The sequence below is a fragment of the Symsagittifera roscoffensis genome, chromosome 4 (assembly GCF_963678635.1).
Source record: "Symsagittifera roscoffensis chromosome 4, txSymRosc1.1, whole genome shotgun sequence".
Taxonomy (NCBI): Eukaryota; Metazoa; Xenacoelomorpha; order Acoela; family Convolutidae; genus Symsagittifera; species Symsagittifera roscoffensis.
This window is the reverse complement of record NC_087065.1, coordinates 39207442-39219946: the sequence shown is the minus strand read 5'-3', so window position 1 is coordinate 39219946 and position 12505 is coordinate 39207442. Positions and strand designations below refer to the sequence as shown.

The window sequence follows — 12505 nt, the reverse complement described above, 5'->3', positions numbered from 1 at the left end:
GCTTGCCTGTTCCTTGTGTTCTGTACCACCGCCAGCGCCAGCTTGTGTTTGGGGTGACTTTGGTTCTTCACTGCTTCCCAAAACAACGGACAGTCCATCCTAAAGTGGCCCTCTTGATTGCAGAAGAATCATCTCGCACCTATCTTGATGATCAGGCCGCTGTAGAACTCATGTTCTTCCGTTTGGCTCATTACTTCCTCATCGGGCGCATATCCCAGACTCTTCATGCCTTGCTTGTACGTCGTGCAATCCGCCACATGATGATCCGCTGACCCGCAATTTGCACATGACCTGCGTTTGTCCATATCATCTCTAGGCTTGTGCCATGATGACCTCTGTGGTTGACTCGCCCCTTGCATGTTCCAATTCTCTGGGTACGAATACTTCTTTGGTTTAATCAACATGTACTCCCTTGATTTTTGCCTCATCTCTTCCGGAGTCGGTGCATTGTCCTTCGATAGTGTATAATATGTTGCTAACATTGTTCTCAAGTCGTCACTTTTAACCCCATCGATAAATTTCGAGTTGATGCTGAAGTTCCTTCTATTTGTTTATTCTTCGGGATCACTCCGCTTTCTTAAGCTCTCAAGATCATCCAGGAACCGATCGGTTGATTCATCGTCCCTCTGTCTTCTCTTTTCGAATCTCATCATAGCCTAATGACCCTTCATTCCTGATCCGAATCGGTTCAACAATATCTCGAAGATTTTGTCTGCAGTATCACGTTCCTCTTCCTTCATTGCAAGTACACATTTTAACGCCGTGCTTTCTAAATTGCTGAGTATCGCTGTGCAGGCTTGTCTTTCGTCGTTCAAGTTATCTTGTTCCAAATGTAATTCTCATGACTTCTACCCAAGTGTCGATGCATCCGTCTGAGTCGTCCTTAAATTCTTTTGGCTTCTTGAAGGTTTTCCTGGATTTGCCACCTCCTCTCTCACTCGAGTCCGTGTTCCTCGTAGCGAACGCTTCCAATGTCCTATTCATCATCTCCCAGGTGCTAGCCCACGTCATGGCATCAGGTCCCACATTGTTTCTTGTTGTGGAATCCCCGGACCATTTGTCGTCTTTGAGGTTCCACTCTTCATAATTGTCTTTACCCCCCTGGTCCTATGCTCGCTGCCCCCCCGGGGTAACGGTAACGGTGTTGACTCCCGTTTAATCCGTTGTGGTTCCACGAAATCGACTCTATTTCCTTGCGTTCGATCTGTTACCGGCTTTTCTTGTGATATAGAGTTTCTCAAAATGGCATCCAGTTTGGCCTGTATGGCAAATGAACTCCCAGCCTGGTCTTTGCTCATTGTGTCCATTCTCTTCTCCAGACTCCCTAACTTGCTGTTCACAGTGTCATACCAATGCTTCATTTCTTGCATGTCTTTTTTGACGTTCTTCTCTCTCTCCTTGTCTGTAGCCTCTATTTTGTCTGACATTTGTTGTAGCCTCTCTTCAGTTGCCTTCGCCAGATTGAAGCAGTGATCCAGGCTCTCGTGCTTATTATTTTGATTACCTTTTTAGCAATTGTCGATCTTCTTCACTGCACTTCAGTTGCTTATCGATTTGTTCTAGCTTCGCCATCAAGTCACTCAGCTCAAATAAAGGTGTTTTCTCTTGGTTAGCTTTTGTCCCATCTTCTATTGCTGCCTCGTGGCTAGCTGTTGCTACAAGATCAACATATTCATCGTCTCGATTGTCCTCTGTTGCTACTGCAGAAACCATTCCAAATGTCTTGCCTTTCTCGGTCGTAGATGCTTCTTCAACATTCTCTCTTGGTTTCATTCCGACCATCATTGCAATCCTCTCTGTGAACGACGTTATTTTTGCGTGAGAGTCATCCTTTATCGTTTCCGGTGTGTTGCTCATTGTATCATTTACAATGTCAATCGGCGAGAACTCCATCGTCTTCATTTCTTGTTCTTCCACTTTCGACATTGGTGTTGACTCTGTTGTTTCCCTCTCCCCCTCATTAACGCTCTGGTCTGGTGTCTCAAGGTCAATTTCTGTAGCAGGTACCGTTCGTCCCTCTTCAGTGCTTACTTTCGTTTTGTTCTCTTTTGCGCTTCTTGTGTTGACCATGCTTACTGAAAAGTTCTTTCTCATTACTTTTTGGACCGACGGCATTGCTTTTCGTTGCGAAGAGTTATGATTAGTCTTCGACTCTAGTACTCTCCTTTCTGCTATCGGTACCCTACTCCGCCTCATGATTCTTATTTACAATTTTTTCCATCTACAATATTAATATTTACAAATTTCTATTCCAAGGATAAAAATTCTCAAAAGTATTCCTAATTTTCTTTTAAAAAAAATATTTCAGTTCGTGATCTTATTAGAGCAGATTTTTCTTGATTTTAATCGCTCTGACCGATCCTTTGAACTCTTCACTTGAGTATTTGGATATTTCACAACGTCCCAATGCCTACCACTCCAGTGTTGGGCACCTCGCACTGTCCCAAGACCCTTTTCGCTCAGATGTCGGAATACTTCGCACGTTCCAAGACTTCTTGGTACCGTCTCAAGACTTTTCAGTAGTGTCCCAAGACGTTTCTGTACTGTCCCAAGACTTCGTGGTACTGTCTCAAGACCTTTTGGTACTGTCCCAAGACTCTGCGGTAGTGTCCCAAGACTTTTCTGTACTGTCCCAAGACTTTTCTGTACTGTCCCAAGACTTCTTGGTGATGTCCCGAGACTTTTCGGCACTGTCCCAAGACTTTTCTGTACTGTCCCAAGAGTTCTTGGTGCTGTATCAAGACTTTTCGGCACTATCTCAAATTTTTTTGTACTGTCCCAAGACTTTTCGGCACTGTCCCAAGACTTTTCTGTACTGTCCCAAGACTTCTTGGTGCTGTCCCAAGACTTTTTCACTCTGTCCCAAGACTTCCTGGTACTGTCTTAAGACTTTTCTGCTCTGTCCCAAGACTTCCTGGTACTGTCTCAAGACTTTTCCACTCTGTCCCAAGACTTCCTGGTACTGTCCCAAGACTTTTCCGCTCTGTCCCGAGACTTCCTGGTACTGTCCCAAAACTTTTCCGCTCTGTCCCAAGACTTCCTGGTACTGTCCCAAGACTTTTCCGCACTGTCCCAAGACCCTTTTCGCTCAGATGTCGGAATATTTCGCACGTTCCAAGACCTCTTGGTACCGTCCCAAAACCTCTTGGTACCGTCATAAGACTTTTCAGTAGTGTCCCAAGACTTTTCTGTACTGTCCCAAGACTTCATGGTACTGTCCCAAGACCTTTTGGTACTGTCCCAAGACTCTGCAGTAGTGTCCCAAGACTTTTCTGTACTGTCCCAAGACTTCTTGGTACTGTCCCAAGACCTTTTGGTACTGTCCCAAGACTTTGCGGTAGTGTCCCAAGACTTTTCTGTACTGTCCCAAGACTTTTCTGTACTGTCCCAAGACTTCTTAGTGATGTCCCGAGACTTTTCGGCACTGTCCCAAAAAAATTTTGTACTGTCCCAAGACTTTTCGGCACTGTCCCAAGACTTTTCTGTACTGTCCCAAGACTTCTTGGTGCTGTCCCAAGACTTTTTCACTCTGTCCCAAGACTTCCTGGTACTGTCCCAAGACTTTTCCACTCTGTCCCAAGACTTCCTGGTACACTCCCAAGACTTTTCCGCTCTGTCCCGAGACTTCCTGGTACTATCCCAAGACTTTTCCGCTCTGTCCCAAGACTTCCTGGTACTGTCCCAAGACTTTTCCGCACTGTCCCAAGACCATTTTCGCTCAGATGTCGGAATATTTCGCACGTTCCAAGACCTCTTGGTACCGTCCCAAAACCTCTTGGTACCGTCATAAGACTTTTCAGTAGTGTCCCAAGACTTTTCTGTACTGTCCCAAGACTTCGTGGTACTGTCCCAAGACCTTTTGGTACTGTCCCAAGACTCTGCAGTAGTGTCCCAAGACTTTTCTGTACTGTCCCAAGACTTCTTGGTACTGTCCCAAGACTTTTTGGTACTGTCCCAAGACTTTGCGCTAGTGTCTCAAGACTTTTCTGTACTGTCCCAAGACTTTTCTGTACTGTCCCAAGACTTCTTGGTGATGTCCCGAGACTTTTTGGTACTGTCCCAAGACTCTGCGGTAGTGTCCCAAGACTTTTCTGTACTGTCCCAAGACTTCTTGGTACTGTCCCAAGACCTTTTGGTGCTGTCCCAAGACTTTGCGGTAGTGTCCCAAGACTTTTCTGTACTGTCCCAAGACTTTTCTGTACTGTCCCAAGACTTTTCTGTACTGTCCCAAGACTTCTTGGTGATGTCCCGAGACTTTTTGGTACCGTTCCAAGACTCTGCGGTAGTTTCCCAAGACTTTTCTGTACAGTCCCAAGACTTCTTGGTACTGTCCCAAGACCTTTTGGTACTGTCCCAAGACTTCCTGGTACTGTCCCAAGACTTTTCCGCACTGTCCCAGGACCCTTTTCGCTCAGATTTCGGAATATTTCGCACGTTCCAAGACCTCTTGGTACCGTCCCAAAACATCTTGGTACCGTCATAAGACTTTTCAGTAGTGTCCCAAGACTTTTCTGTACTGTCCCAAGACTTCGTGGTACTGTCCCAAGACCTTTTGGTACTGTCCCAAGACTCTGCAGTAGTGTCCCAAGACTTTTCTGTACTGTCCCAAGACTTCTTGGTACTGTCCCAAGACCTTTTGGTACTGTCCCAAGACTTTGCGGTAGTGTCCCGAGACTTTTCGGCACTGTCCCAAAACTTTTTTGTACTGTCCCAAGACTTTTCGGCACTGTCCCAAGACTTTTCCGCTCTGTCCCAAGACTTCCTAGAGTTGTCCCAAGACTTTTCCGCTCTGTCCCAAGACTTCCTGGTGCTGTCCCAAGATTTTTCCGCTCTGTCTCAAGACTTCCTGGTACTGTTCCAAGACCTTTCTGCTCTGTCCCAAGACTTTCTGGTGCTGTCCCAAGACTTTTTCACTCTGTCCCAAGACTTCCTGGTGCTTTCCAAGACGTTTCCACTCCGTCCCAAGACTTTTTGGTACTGTCCCAAGACTTCTTGGTACTGTCCCAAGACCTTTTGGTACTGTCCCAAGACTTTGCGGTAGTGTCCCAAGACTTTTCTGTACTGTCCCAAGACTTTTCTGTACTGTCCCAAGACTTCTTGGTGATGTCCCGAGACTTTTCGGCACTGTCCCAAAACTTTTTTGTACTGTCCCAAGACTTTTCGGCACTGTCCCATGACTTATCCGCTCTGTCCCAAGACCTCCTAGAGTTGTCCCAAGACTTTTCCACTCTGTCCCAAGACTTCCTGGTGCTGTCCCAAGACTTTTCCGCTCTGTCTCAAGACTTCCTGGTACTGTTCCAAGACCTTTCTGCTCTGTCCCAAGACTTTCTGGTGCTGTCCCAAGACTTTTTCACTCTGTCCCAAGACTTCCTGGTGCTTTCCAAGACGTTTCCACTCCGTCCCAAGACTTTTTGGTACTGTCCCAAGATTTCTCCGCTCTGTCCCAAGACTTCCTGGTACTATCCCAAGACTTTTCCGCTCTGTCCCAAGACTTCCTGGTACTGTCCCAAGACCTTTCGGCACTGTCCTCAGACTTCTTTGTACCGTCCCAAGACTTCTTCGTACTGTTCCAGGACTTCGTCACTTCAGTGTTGGGACACACACACTGTCCCAAGACCCCATCTTCCTTAGTGTTGGGACAAACTGATTTCTTCTTCTTCGTTGTTGAGACTCTTGAACTACTATCCCTGGTACCACCACTTGAGCTCTAGTATAAAAATTTTCCCAAAACCCAACCTTACTGGCCAGAAGTTTCAAATGCTAACACCCCTGTATTTATCTCCCTTTATTATTCTGATGCAAGTTGAAATTCAACTTGTTCGCCGGTGTGTTGTGATGACCTGTTTGTTCAAAACCGATAAAATTAGTACCAAAAACTTAAAAACACAAACGAGAAAAAATTATAAAAACAGAAAGATGAACCCACCTAAAATCAGAGATGACTAATATCGCCCTTTCGTAGAAAAAATGTCTGGTACCTGATTGTCACACGTTTTCCAACCCCCCTATTAACGTTCTTATGGGGTATTGTCCTTCCGGGTTTCAAAAACTGTCTATCTCCGTTCCCCCCACCCGATCCGGCCAGGGTACTTACCTTACTTCGATCTTAAATTTGGTTATCCTCTCTCTATAATTCACGCGTGTAAGATTATAATGTAACTAAATCGACGATATTGATTGGTAGTTACTTTAACGTGTCCTCCCTTTTCACAATTTGCAACCGCCAACCTCTAACCTAACCAGCCCCCTTCTAACCTCCCCTTTATTTAGCCCCCCTCTTAAGCCGAAAATCACCTTAAGCGCTCAGTGCTAAACTTCTCGAGAGAAAACCGTAGAACCTGTTTCCAAGCTCTGCTCAAGTAAAAACCTTCCTGAAAACAGTGGGGTTCCGCTTATCCAATTTTACACTTATCTCCTATAATGTAATTTGGATTCTAACGATACCCGATTGAGCAACCAGAACACCTCTGTGTGTCCCCCTCTGGTTGCTCTGATTCCGTGCTGGTTGTCTCCTTGGCCCGTCCAGCACCTCTCTCCAGCACTAATTTCCCACTTGACTCGTCACCTGTTCCAGTGCAGTCTCCCAGTGATTCGTAGATTGACCAAACAAAATATCCCTGTGTGCATTCTCTGTTCGGTCCCGTCGGTGCTGGATTTCCCTTGTCGTGTCCAGCACTTGTCGGTTACCCTTCTTGTGAACCACTTTCCTACTTAGCTGGTCACCTTTCCCAGTCAAGTCTCCTAGTGGTCCAGCTCAGTTGCAAGCTATCTGAAAACCCTTGACAACGCCCCACACTCGGGCCCCTTTTTAACTTGCTGAAATGATCGAAACGATCGGTCTTATGAAAACAGTATGGGTATACTTTTTAATTAATATAAAGTTTTGATCCAACTAATCTGGTGTCAAAGTCACTGCCATTTTTTTGTTTTATGGTTTTTGTTCCTTGTTCTATTCTTTTTCGGTTTTTGTTTCGCTTTTTGTCTTTTTGCTCGTTTTTTAGTCCCCCTAGTTACCTCCCCTTACTCGGTTAGCTAGGCCTCGTTCGGAGAGCGTACCAGGAAATTTTCTCGAGTTTTCTTAAAAAGCTATCACGGTACGACCGGAAGGTTTACACGTTCCCGCCGAACCGTACCACCGGTACTCTAGAATGGGCATGTAGCCCGGAGCTGTGTCAAGTGCGTTCGACTCCGTAGTCATGATGTCGTAAAAACACCCAGGAGCGCCATAAAAACCCGATGTAACAGTCGCCTACTTGAGTCACATATGAGGTTAAAGCAAAATAGGCCCTATAACCATTGGCTCAAGAGTCAGGGACACTATCTCTTGTGTTTTTCTACCTCGAACGGTCGGAGCCAATTCGGTTCACTTGCGACATGAGACTATAACCCTCGGTACAGCTTAAAGGCCACTACCAAAATACCTCCCCCCACCCCACTTTTGAAAACAAGAACGCCCCCATACTTAGGTCTCAAAATACCCAAAATACGCGAACGCCGTTAAAAACAGGGTCGGAACAGTCCGTATGGTTACTTTTTATTGACAGTGGAACTGTGATCCATTTCAAATGGATCAACCTAAAACTCTCCTTACCTCAACATAACAATTATAAAACACACTCAAGAAAACTAAATTGGGTACTCGCATACCAGCACATTCGAGAATTGGAATGACTAAATTAATCAGTAACTCTAGCATTAAGGTAATTAAGTTTTAACTCAAGAAGTTTGTAATCAATTAATTCCAGCAAGGTAAATGAGTTTTTACTCGAGAATTGAGTTTTGGTTTGGACCATTGGGATACCCCAGCTGTCCACCTTTCCACCGAGGGTTCACTCTGGTCCACTTCTTATTTGTGTCTGCTTTGTTTGCAATCGCTCTGCTTCCTATTCAGGATAGGACAGCTCTACTCGCGTTTGATTTATATCTGAAAATTGCGAATAGCAATTTCCCGCTGCTTTTTTCAACTACTTTCCCGCGATTGTCTTTCGGTAGTTCTGATCTTGTATTTCTGAGATTTTCAGTTTTCGCGTGAAAGTTGAACATGACAGGCTCAATTCGAATTTTTGAAAAATTAATTTTCACCCAAAATTACGTTGTTCGTATTCCTCAAGGTCAAACTTCCAAATATGACCGACTGGCACACAGAAGTGGACAAAAGTTTCTAGATCATTTTTGAGACATGTTTGCCGATTTTTCTAGCTCTTTGATCGAACTGTAAATATTGTTAAGAAAATTGCTCAAAATGTGCGAAAATATTTGAACTTCTTTGATATATCTAACCATTTCTTTTTTTATCGTTATCAGTTCCATATCTAGAAATTTTGTAGGATTTTGACTGGAACATGTGATGAAGGAACTCCTGATTATAACACGGTTACTATGATACTTATGACCTGATTGTTCTTTTAAAACTGTAATTGCACGATGGTTACGTTTCGGAAGGCTTCTTTTCTCTCGAAATCGCTCGATCTCGAATTCTAATTTCCGTCCATTTAGTTCTATTTGTCGTCTGATTTCCGCGGAATTTCAGTTGTTGCGAAAAAATGCGTTGTCACCTGTCATGTCCCTTCAATTCAAATTTGAAAAAAAAATCAAACATTCCATTTTAGCTTTCACAATTAGTCTCTTTTTACAAATAACACTTTGATCGTCGTTTTCAACATATCGTGCGATTCGTTTTTGACTGAAACCGTTGAGCATTTTGGTCTAAAGGCACAGAAATATGAACGCTGTTGCGTGGTTTTGTTTTAGAAAGCATGACTACAAATAAAAGAAGTATTGTATATTTCTACGAGCCTACGGTTGGGAATTTTCATTATGGAGCCAATCATCCAATGAAACCACATCGCTTAACTCTAACTCATAATTTAGTGTTCTCTTATCAGCTGCATAAGAAAATGAAAGTCTACCGACCTTATCAAGCTACTTCTCATGATATGTGCAAATTTCACTCCGAAGATTACATCGAATTTTTGCAACGTTCAATTGGACAAAGTGCAAGCGACGTTTTTCCAATAAAAAATTGTAGTAGCTTCAACATCGGGGATGACAGTCCCATGTTCCCTGGATTGTATAGGTTTTGCGCTCTAACTTCCGGCGCGTCCCTTGACGGTGCACGCAAAATTAATAACAAACAGTGCGACATTGCTGTGAATTGGTCCGGTGGTCTGCATCATGCGAAAAAGAGTGAAGCTTCAGGCTTTTGTTACGTCAATGATATAGTGCTGGCTATTCTTGAGCTTCTGAAGTACCATCAAAGAGTGCTATATGTTGATATCGATATTCATCATGGTGATGGGGTGCAGGAAGCGTTTTATCTGACGGACAGAGTAATGACAGTATCGTTTCACAAGTACGGAAACTCTTTTTTCCCTGGCACCGGAGATATGTATGAAATTGGTAAAGAAGCTGGTAAATATTTCTCGGTGAATGTTCCTCTAAAAGACGGAATGGATGATGTGAGTTACCGAAGTATTTATCAACCTACGGTTAAAGCTATTATGGATCACTATAGACCAAACGTGGTAGTGTTGCAATGTGGAGCCGATTGCCTTGCAGCTGATCGATTGGGATGTTTCAATATGAGTAACTACGGTCATGGTGATTGCGTTCGTTACATGCTAGAGTTTGATGTACCAGTATTGGTACTAGGAGGTGGGGGATATACGATGCGGAATGTAGCTCGTTGCTGGACATACGAAACATCTGTGTTGGTCGGAGAAGAAATCAGCAATGATCTGCCTCAAACTGAATATTACTCGTACTTTGCTCCAGATTTTACTCTGCACCCAGAAACCGTTTGTAAAATGGACAACCAAAACTCAAAGCAATACCTGGATGACATTAGGAAAATGACAGTTGAAATGTTGAAAAGTGTAGCTTCGGCGCCAAGTGTACAAATGCAACATGTTCCTGATGATCTGATCCAAGATGATCCCAGGGACTGGGCGGACTCGAATCCAGATCAAAGGGAAGACGCCACTGAATTATCAAAGAGAGTGGAAAAAGACAATGAGTATTACGATGGTGATAAGGACCAGGACTGAGTTTGTTTTATGTATGTCTTTTGGTCATTTCATTGCTTGAGGAAAACGTGATTGGAGTGTAGATGTTGGGTCTGTTTGGTGAATTGGGCCTTAAGTCCAGTTAAGAACCAGAACACATGTAGTGACGTAGAATGGAAAGTTTAATATGAGAAAATTTGTTTATTGGACAAAAATTTACTCTTCGAGAACTTGTTTTTGTTTCGATCTTTACTTGAAAAAAGGATCGGAAGGAAAACGTGCTGGAGATTAATGTTGATTCAGAAAATTTTCGAGTATACAAGGAAATTGGAACGTTATCTGGGATGTTTATACAAACAGAAGTATAAAACTTATTAGGATTTTGAAAATCGATCTCGAAAACTAGCTTGGTTTCGAGAAAAAAAGACAAAAAATTTTTTTCTAAAGGAACGAATTTATAACGCGCAATGTTTCTAGGTATTAGCAAAAGGTACAGTATTGCCAAAGTTGCCATCACTGGAAAGGTATATTCATGAGATAGATGAGTTCTAAGACATCAGTGCGTTACATCAGAATTTCGAGTGTTCTAAATATTGGAAGCACCTTTGACGCTGAGTTTTTGAAAAATAATTAATAGGTTTGTTTTCCGGGTATTTTTTCAGTTTTTTGGGTCATTTCTGGATGGTTTAATGGCCTATTAGCGGCATGAAGAAAGATAGTGTGTTAGGCTGAACCACATAAGTTTTTTCGAAAATCTAAATGTTCTGTAATTTATCTCTTAAGTTATCTCAAAATTATATATATTTTTTAAATAAGTTTTGTCAAGTTCAGCCTAACACACTACGTTCCTTCAAGCCGCGTTAAAAACTAATTAAGCTCAAAAAATCTAACGGCATTCAGACGGAAATTTTTCAGGTAAAAAACTTTTGTTTATTTTGTTTACTCATCCGAGCGTAGTGTATTTGTATGACGTTTTTGTTTCAAACCTAACTCGCTAATAAAGCTGCTCATTTAGTGGTACGTTTGCTATTCACAATCTGTAGCATTAGAAATTTCATAGCATCTGTTCTCTGCTTTATTTGTGGCTAGTTTTTGTCGATTGTTAAGCGTCAGTGGCTGAGAGGTAAGGGTGTGGGACTCTCAATCTCTAGGTCACTGATATGAATCTAAAACGGAGCAGAATTTTGACTAATTTGAGGTTTATTTTTGATTTTTTTTGTTTCAATTAATAGAGCTGCTTTTTGCCGTGTTCTCGCTAGTGTTTGCGAAGTGTAGCTTCGCCTCTGTTCCAACGTTTTGTGTTGACATTTTCCCCTAACCAAACCAAGAAAATATAGAATTACTTAGAAAAGATAGTATATAGAGGGTTGTATTTTGTAAAAATAGGAAAATTTGAAACTCAGTATTTTCTGAGATAAACCATTTTTATTTTTTAAGGCAGATATAGTTTTCTGGCACCAAAGAGGATGTAGAAGAATACTGATTCTACTAAAGAAATGGAAATTTAACATATCAACCGATTTTTCTAAAATATTTTAATAAAAACATATAAAACTATGTTGATGCCCTATCCATCAATCTCAATGTAGTTTTTTTCATAGTCTTCAAGATTTTAGGGAATCTTTTTTTGGGTTCAATGATCTATTTGATGCACCGCAGGCGCGAGTGACGCGGTAGTTTGCTAGCATTGCAATTCGTTTTGATTTATTCTTATAATTTGTAAATTTACCAGCTTCGATTTTGTATAATTTTTCGATTTTCTTTGAGCGTTGATTCGGCTCAAATAGTTTTGGGCGAAGGCTGAAATTTATTTTCATGCTGAAATTTATGTTTCAATTTATATTTCCCTCAATTTGAACTTTATTCCAGACAAACGTACAAAAAGTTTGGTAAAACGAGTTTTTTCAAATAATTTTTTTTTGGCTAACTGGCAGTCGCATTTTTTGTTTCCTTGCTTGTCATGCTGTTTGTGATCATCGGGACTAGTGTGAAGCCTTTCTTTATCTCTGGGTTTTAAAACTGGTTTTTGTGAACAAGCGAACATATTTATTGTTTCAGTATAGTAAAAGAAAGAAGTGGTTCTCACTTATTTAGTTCGTGATGATTTTTGTTTTATAGAAAAAGTCTATACAATTGTTCGTGAATGAACTCTAATTTTAAAAAACAGCCCTCAACTTTCTAAACTCCCATCGAATTTAGAGTTCTTAACCAATCTTAGACAAATCATAAAATTCTTGTTAGATGTATGTTTTCTTCGGAAATTGAAAATTGTCAAAACTTTTCAATCATTTTTTCTCGTTTTTTTTTGTTCTGTATATTTTTCCACCGTCTGTAGACCATTTTTCGTGAAAGCAATGCCAGTAAGGTCAGGGGTTCGTATCCCGCTCGGATTTTGTTATTTCAGCCTGTATTCAATTGAATTTCTTATTGCGTTAAGAATTGAAATGTCAGTTTTTTCTGCGTCTGCTCAATTTTTGCCGGCTTAGATGCCACATGACGGA

At 41.9% G+C, this 12505-nt stretch overlaps 1 protein-coding gene across 1 annotated transcript; it reads left to right on the top strand.

Annotated features, from left to right (window-relative positions):
- The first annotated feature begins 8753 nt into the window (after positions 1 to 8753).
- On the top strand, positions 8754 to 10239 carry LOC134843943 (histone deacetylase 3-like). Its single transcript, XM_063860309.1, has one exon. The coding sequence runs from the start codon at positions 8757 to 8759 to the stop codon at positions 10044 to 10046; it is 1290 nt and encodes a 429-aa protein (XP_063716379.1). The 5' UTR covers positions 8754 to 8756; the 3' UTR covers positions 10047 to 10239.
- The last annotated feature ends 2266 nt before the right edge of the window (positions 10240 to 12505 follow it).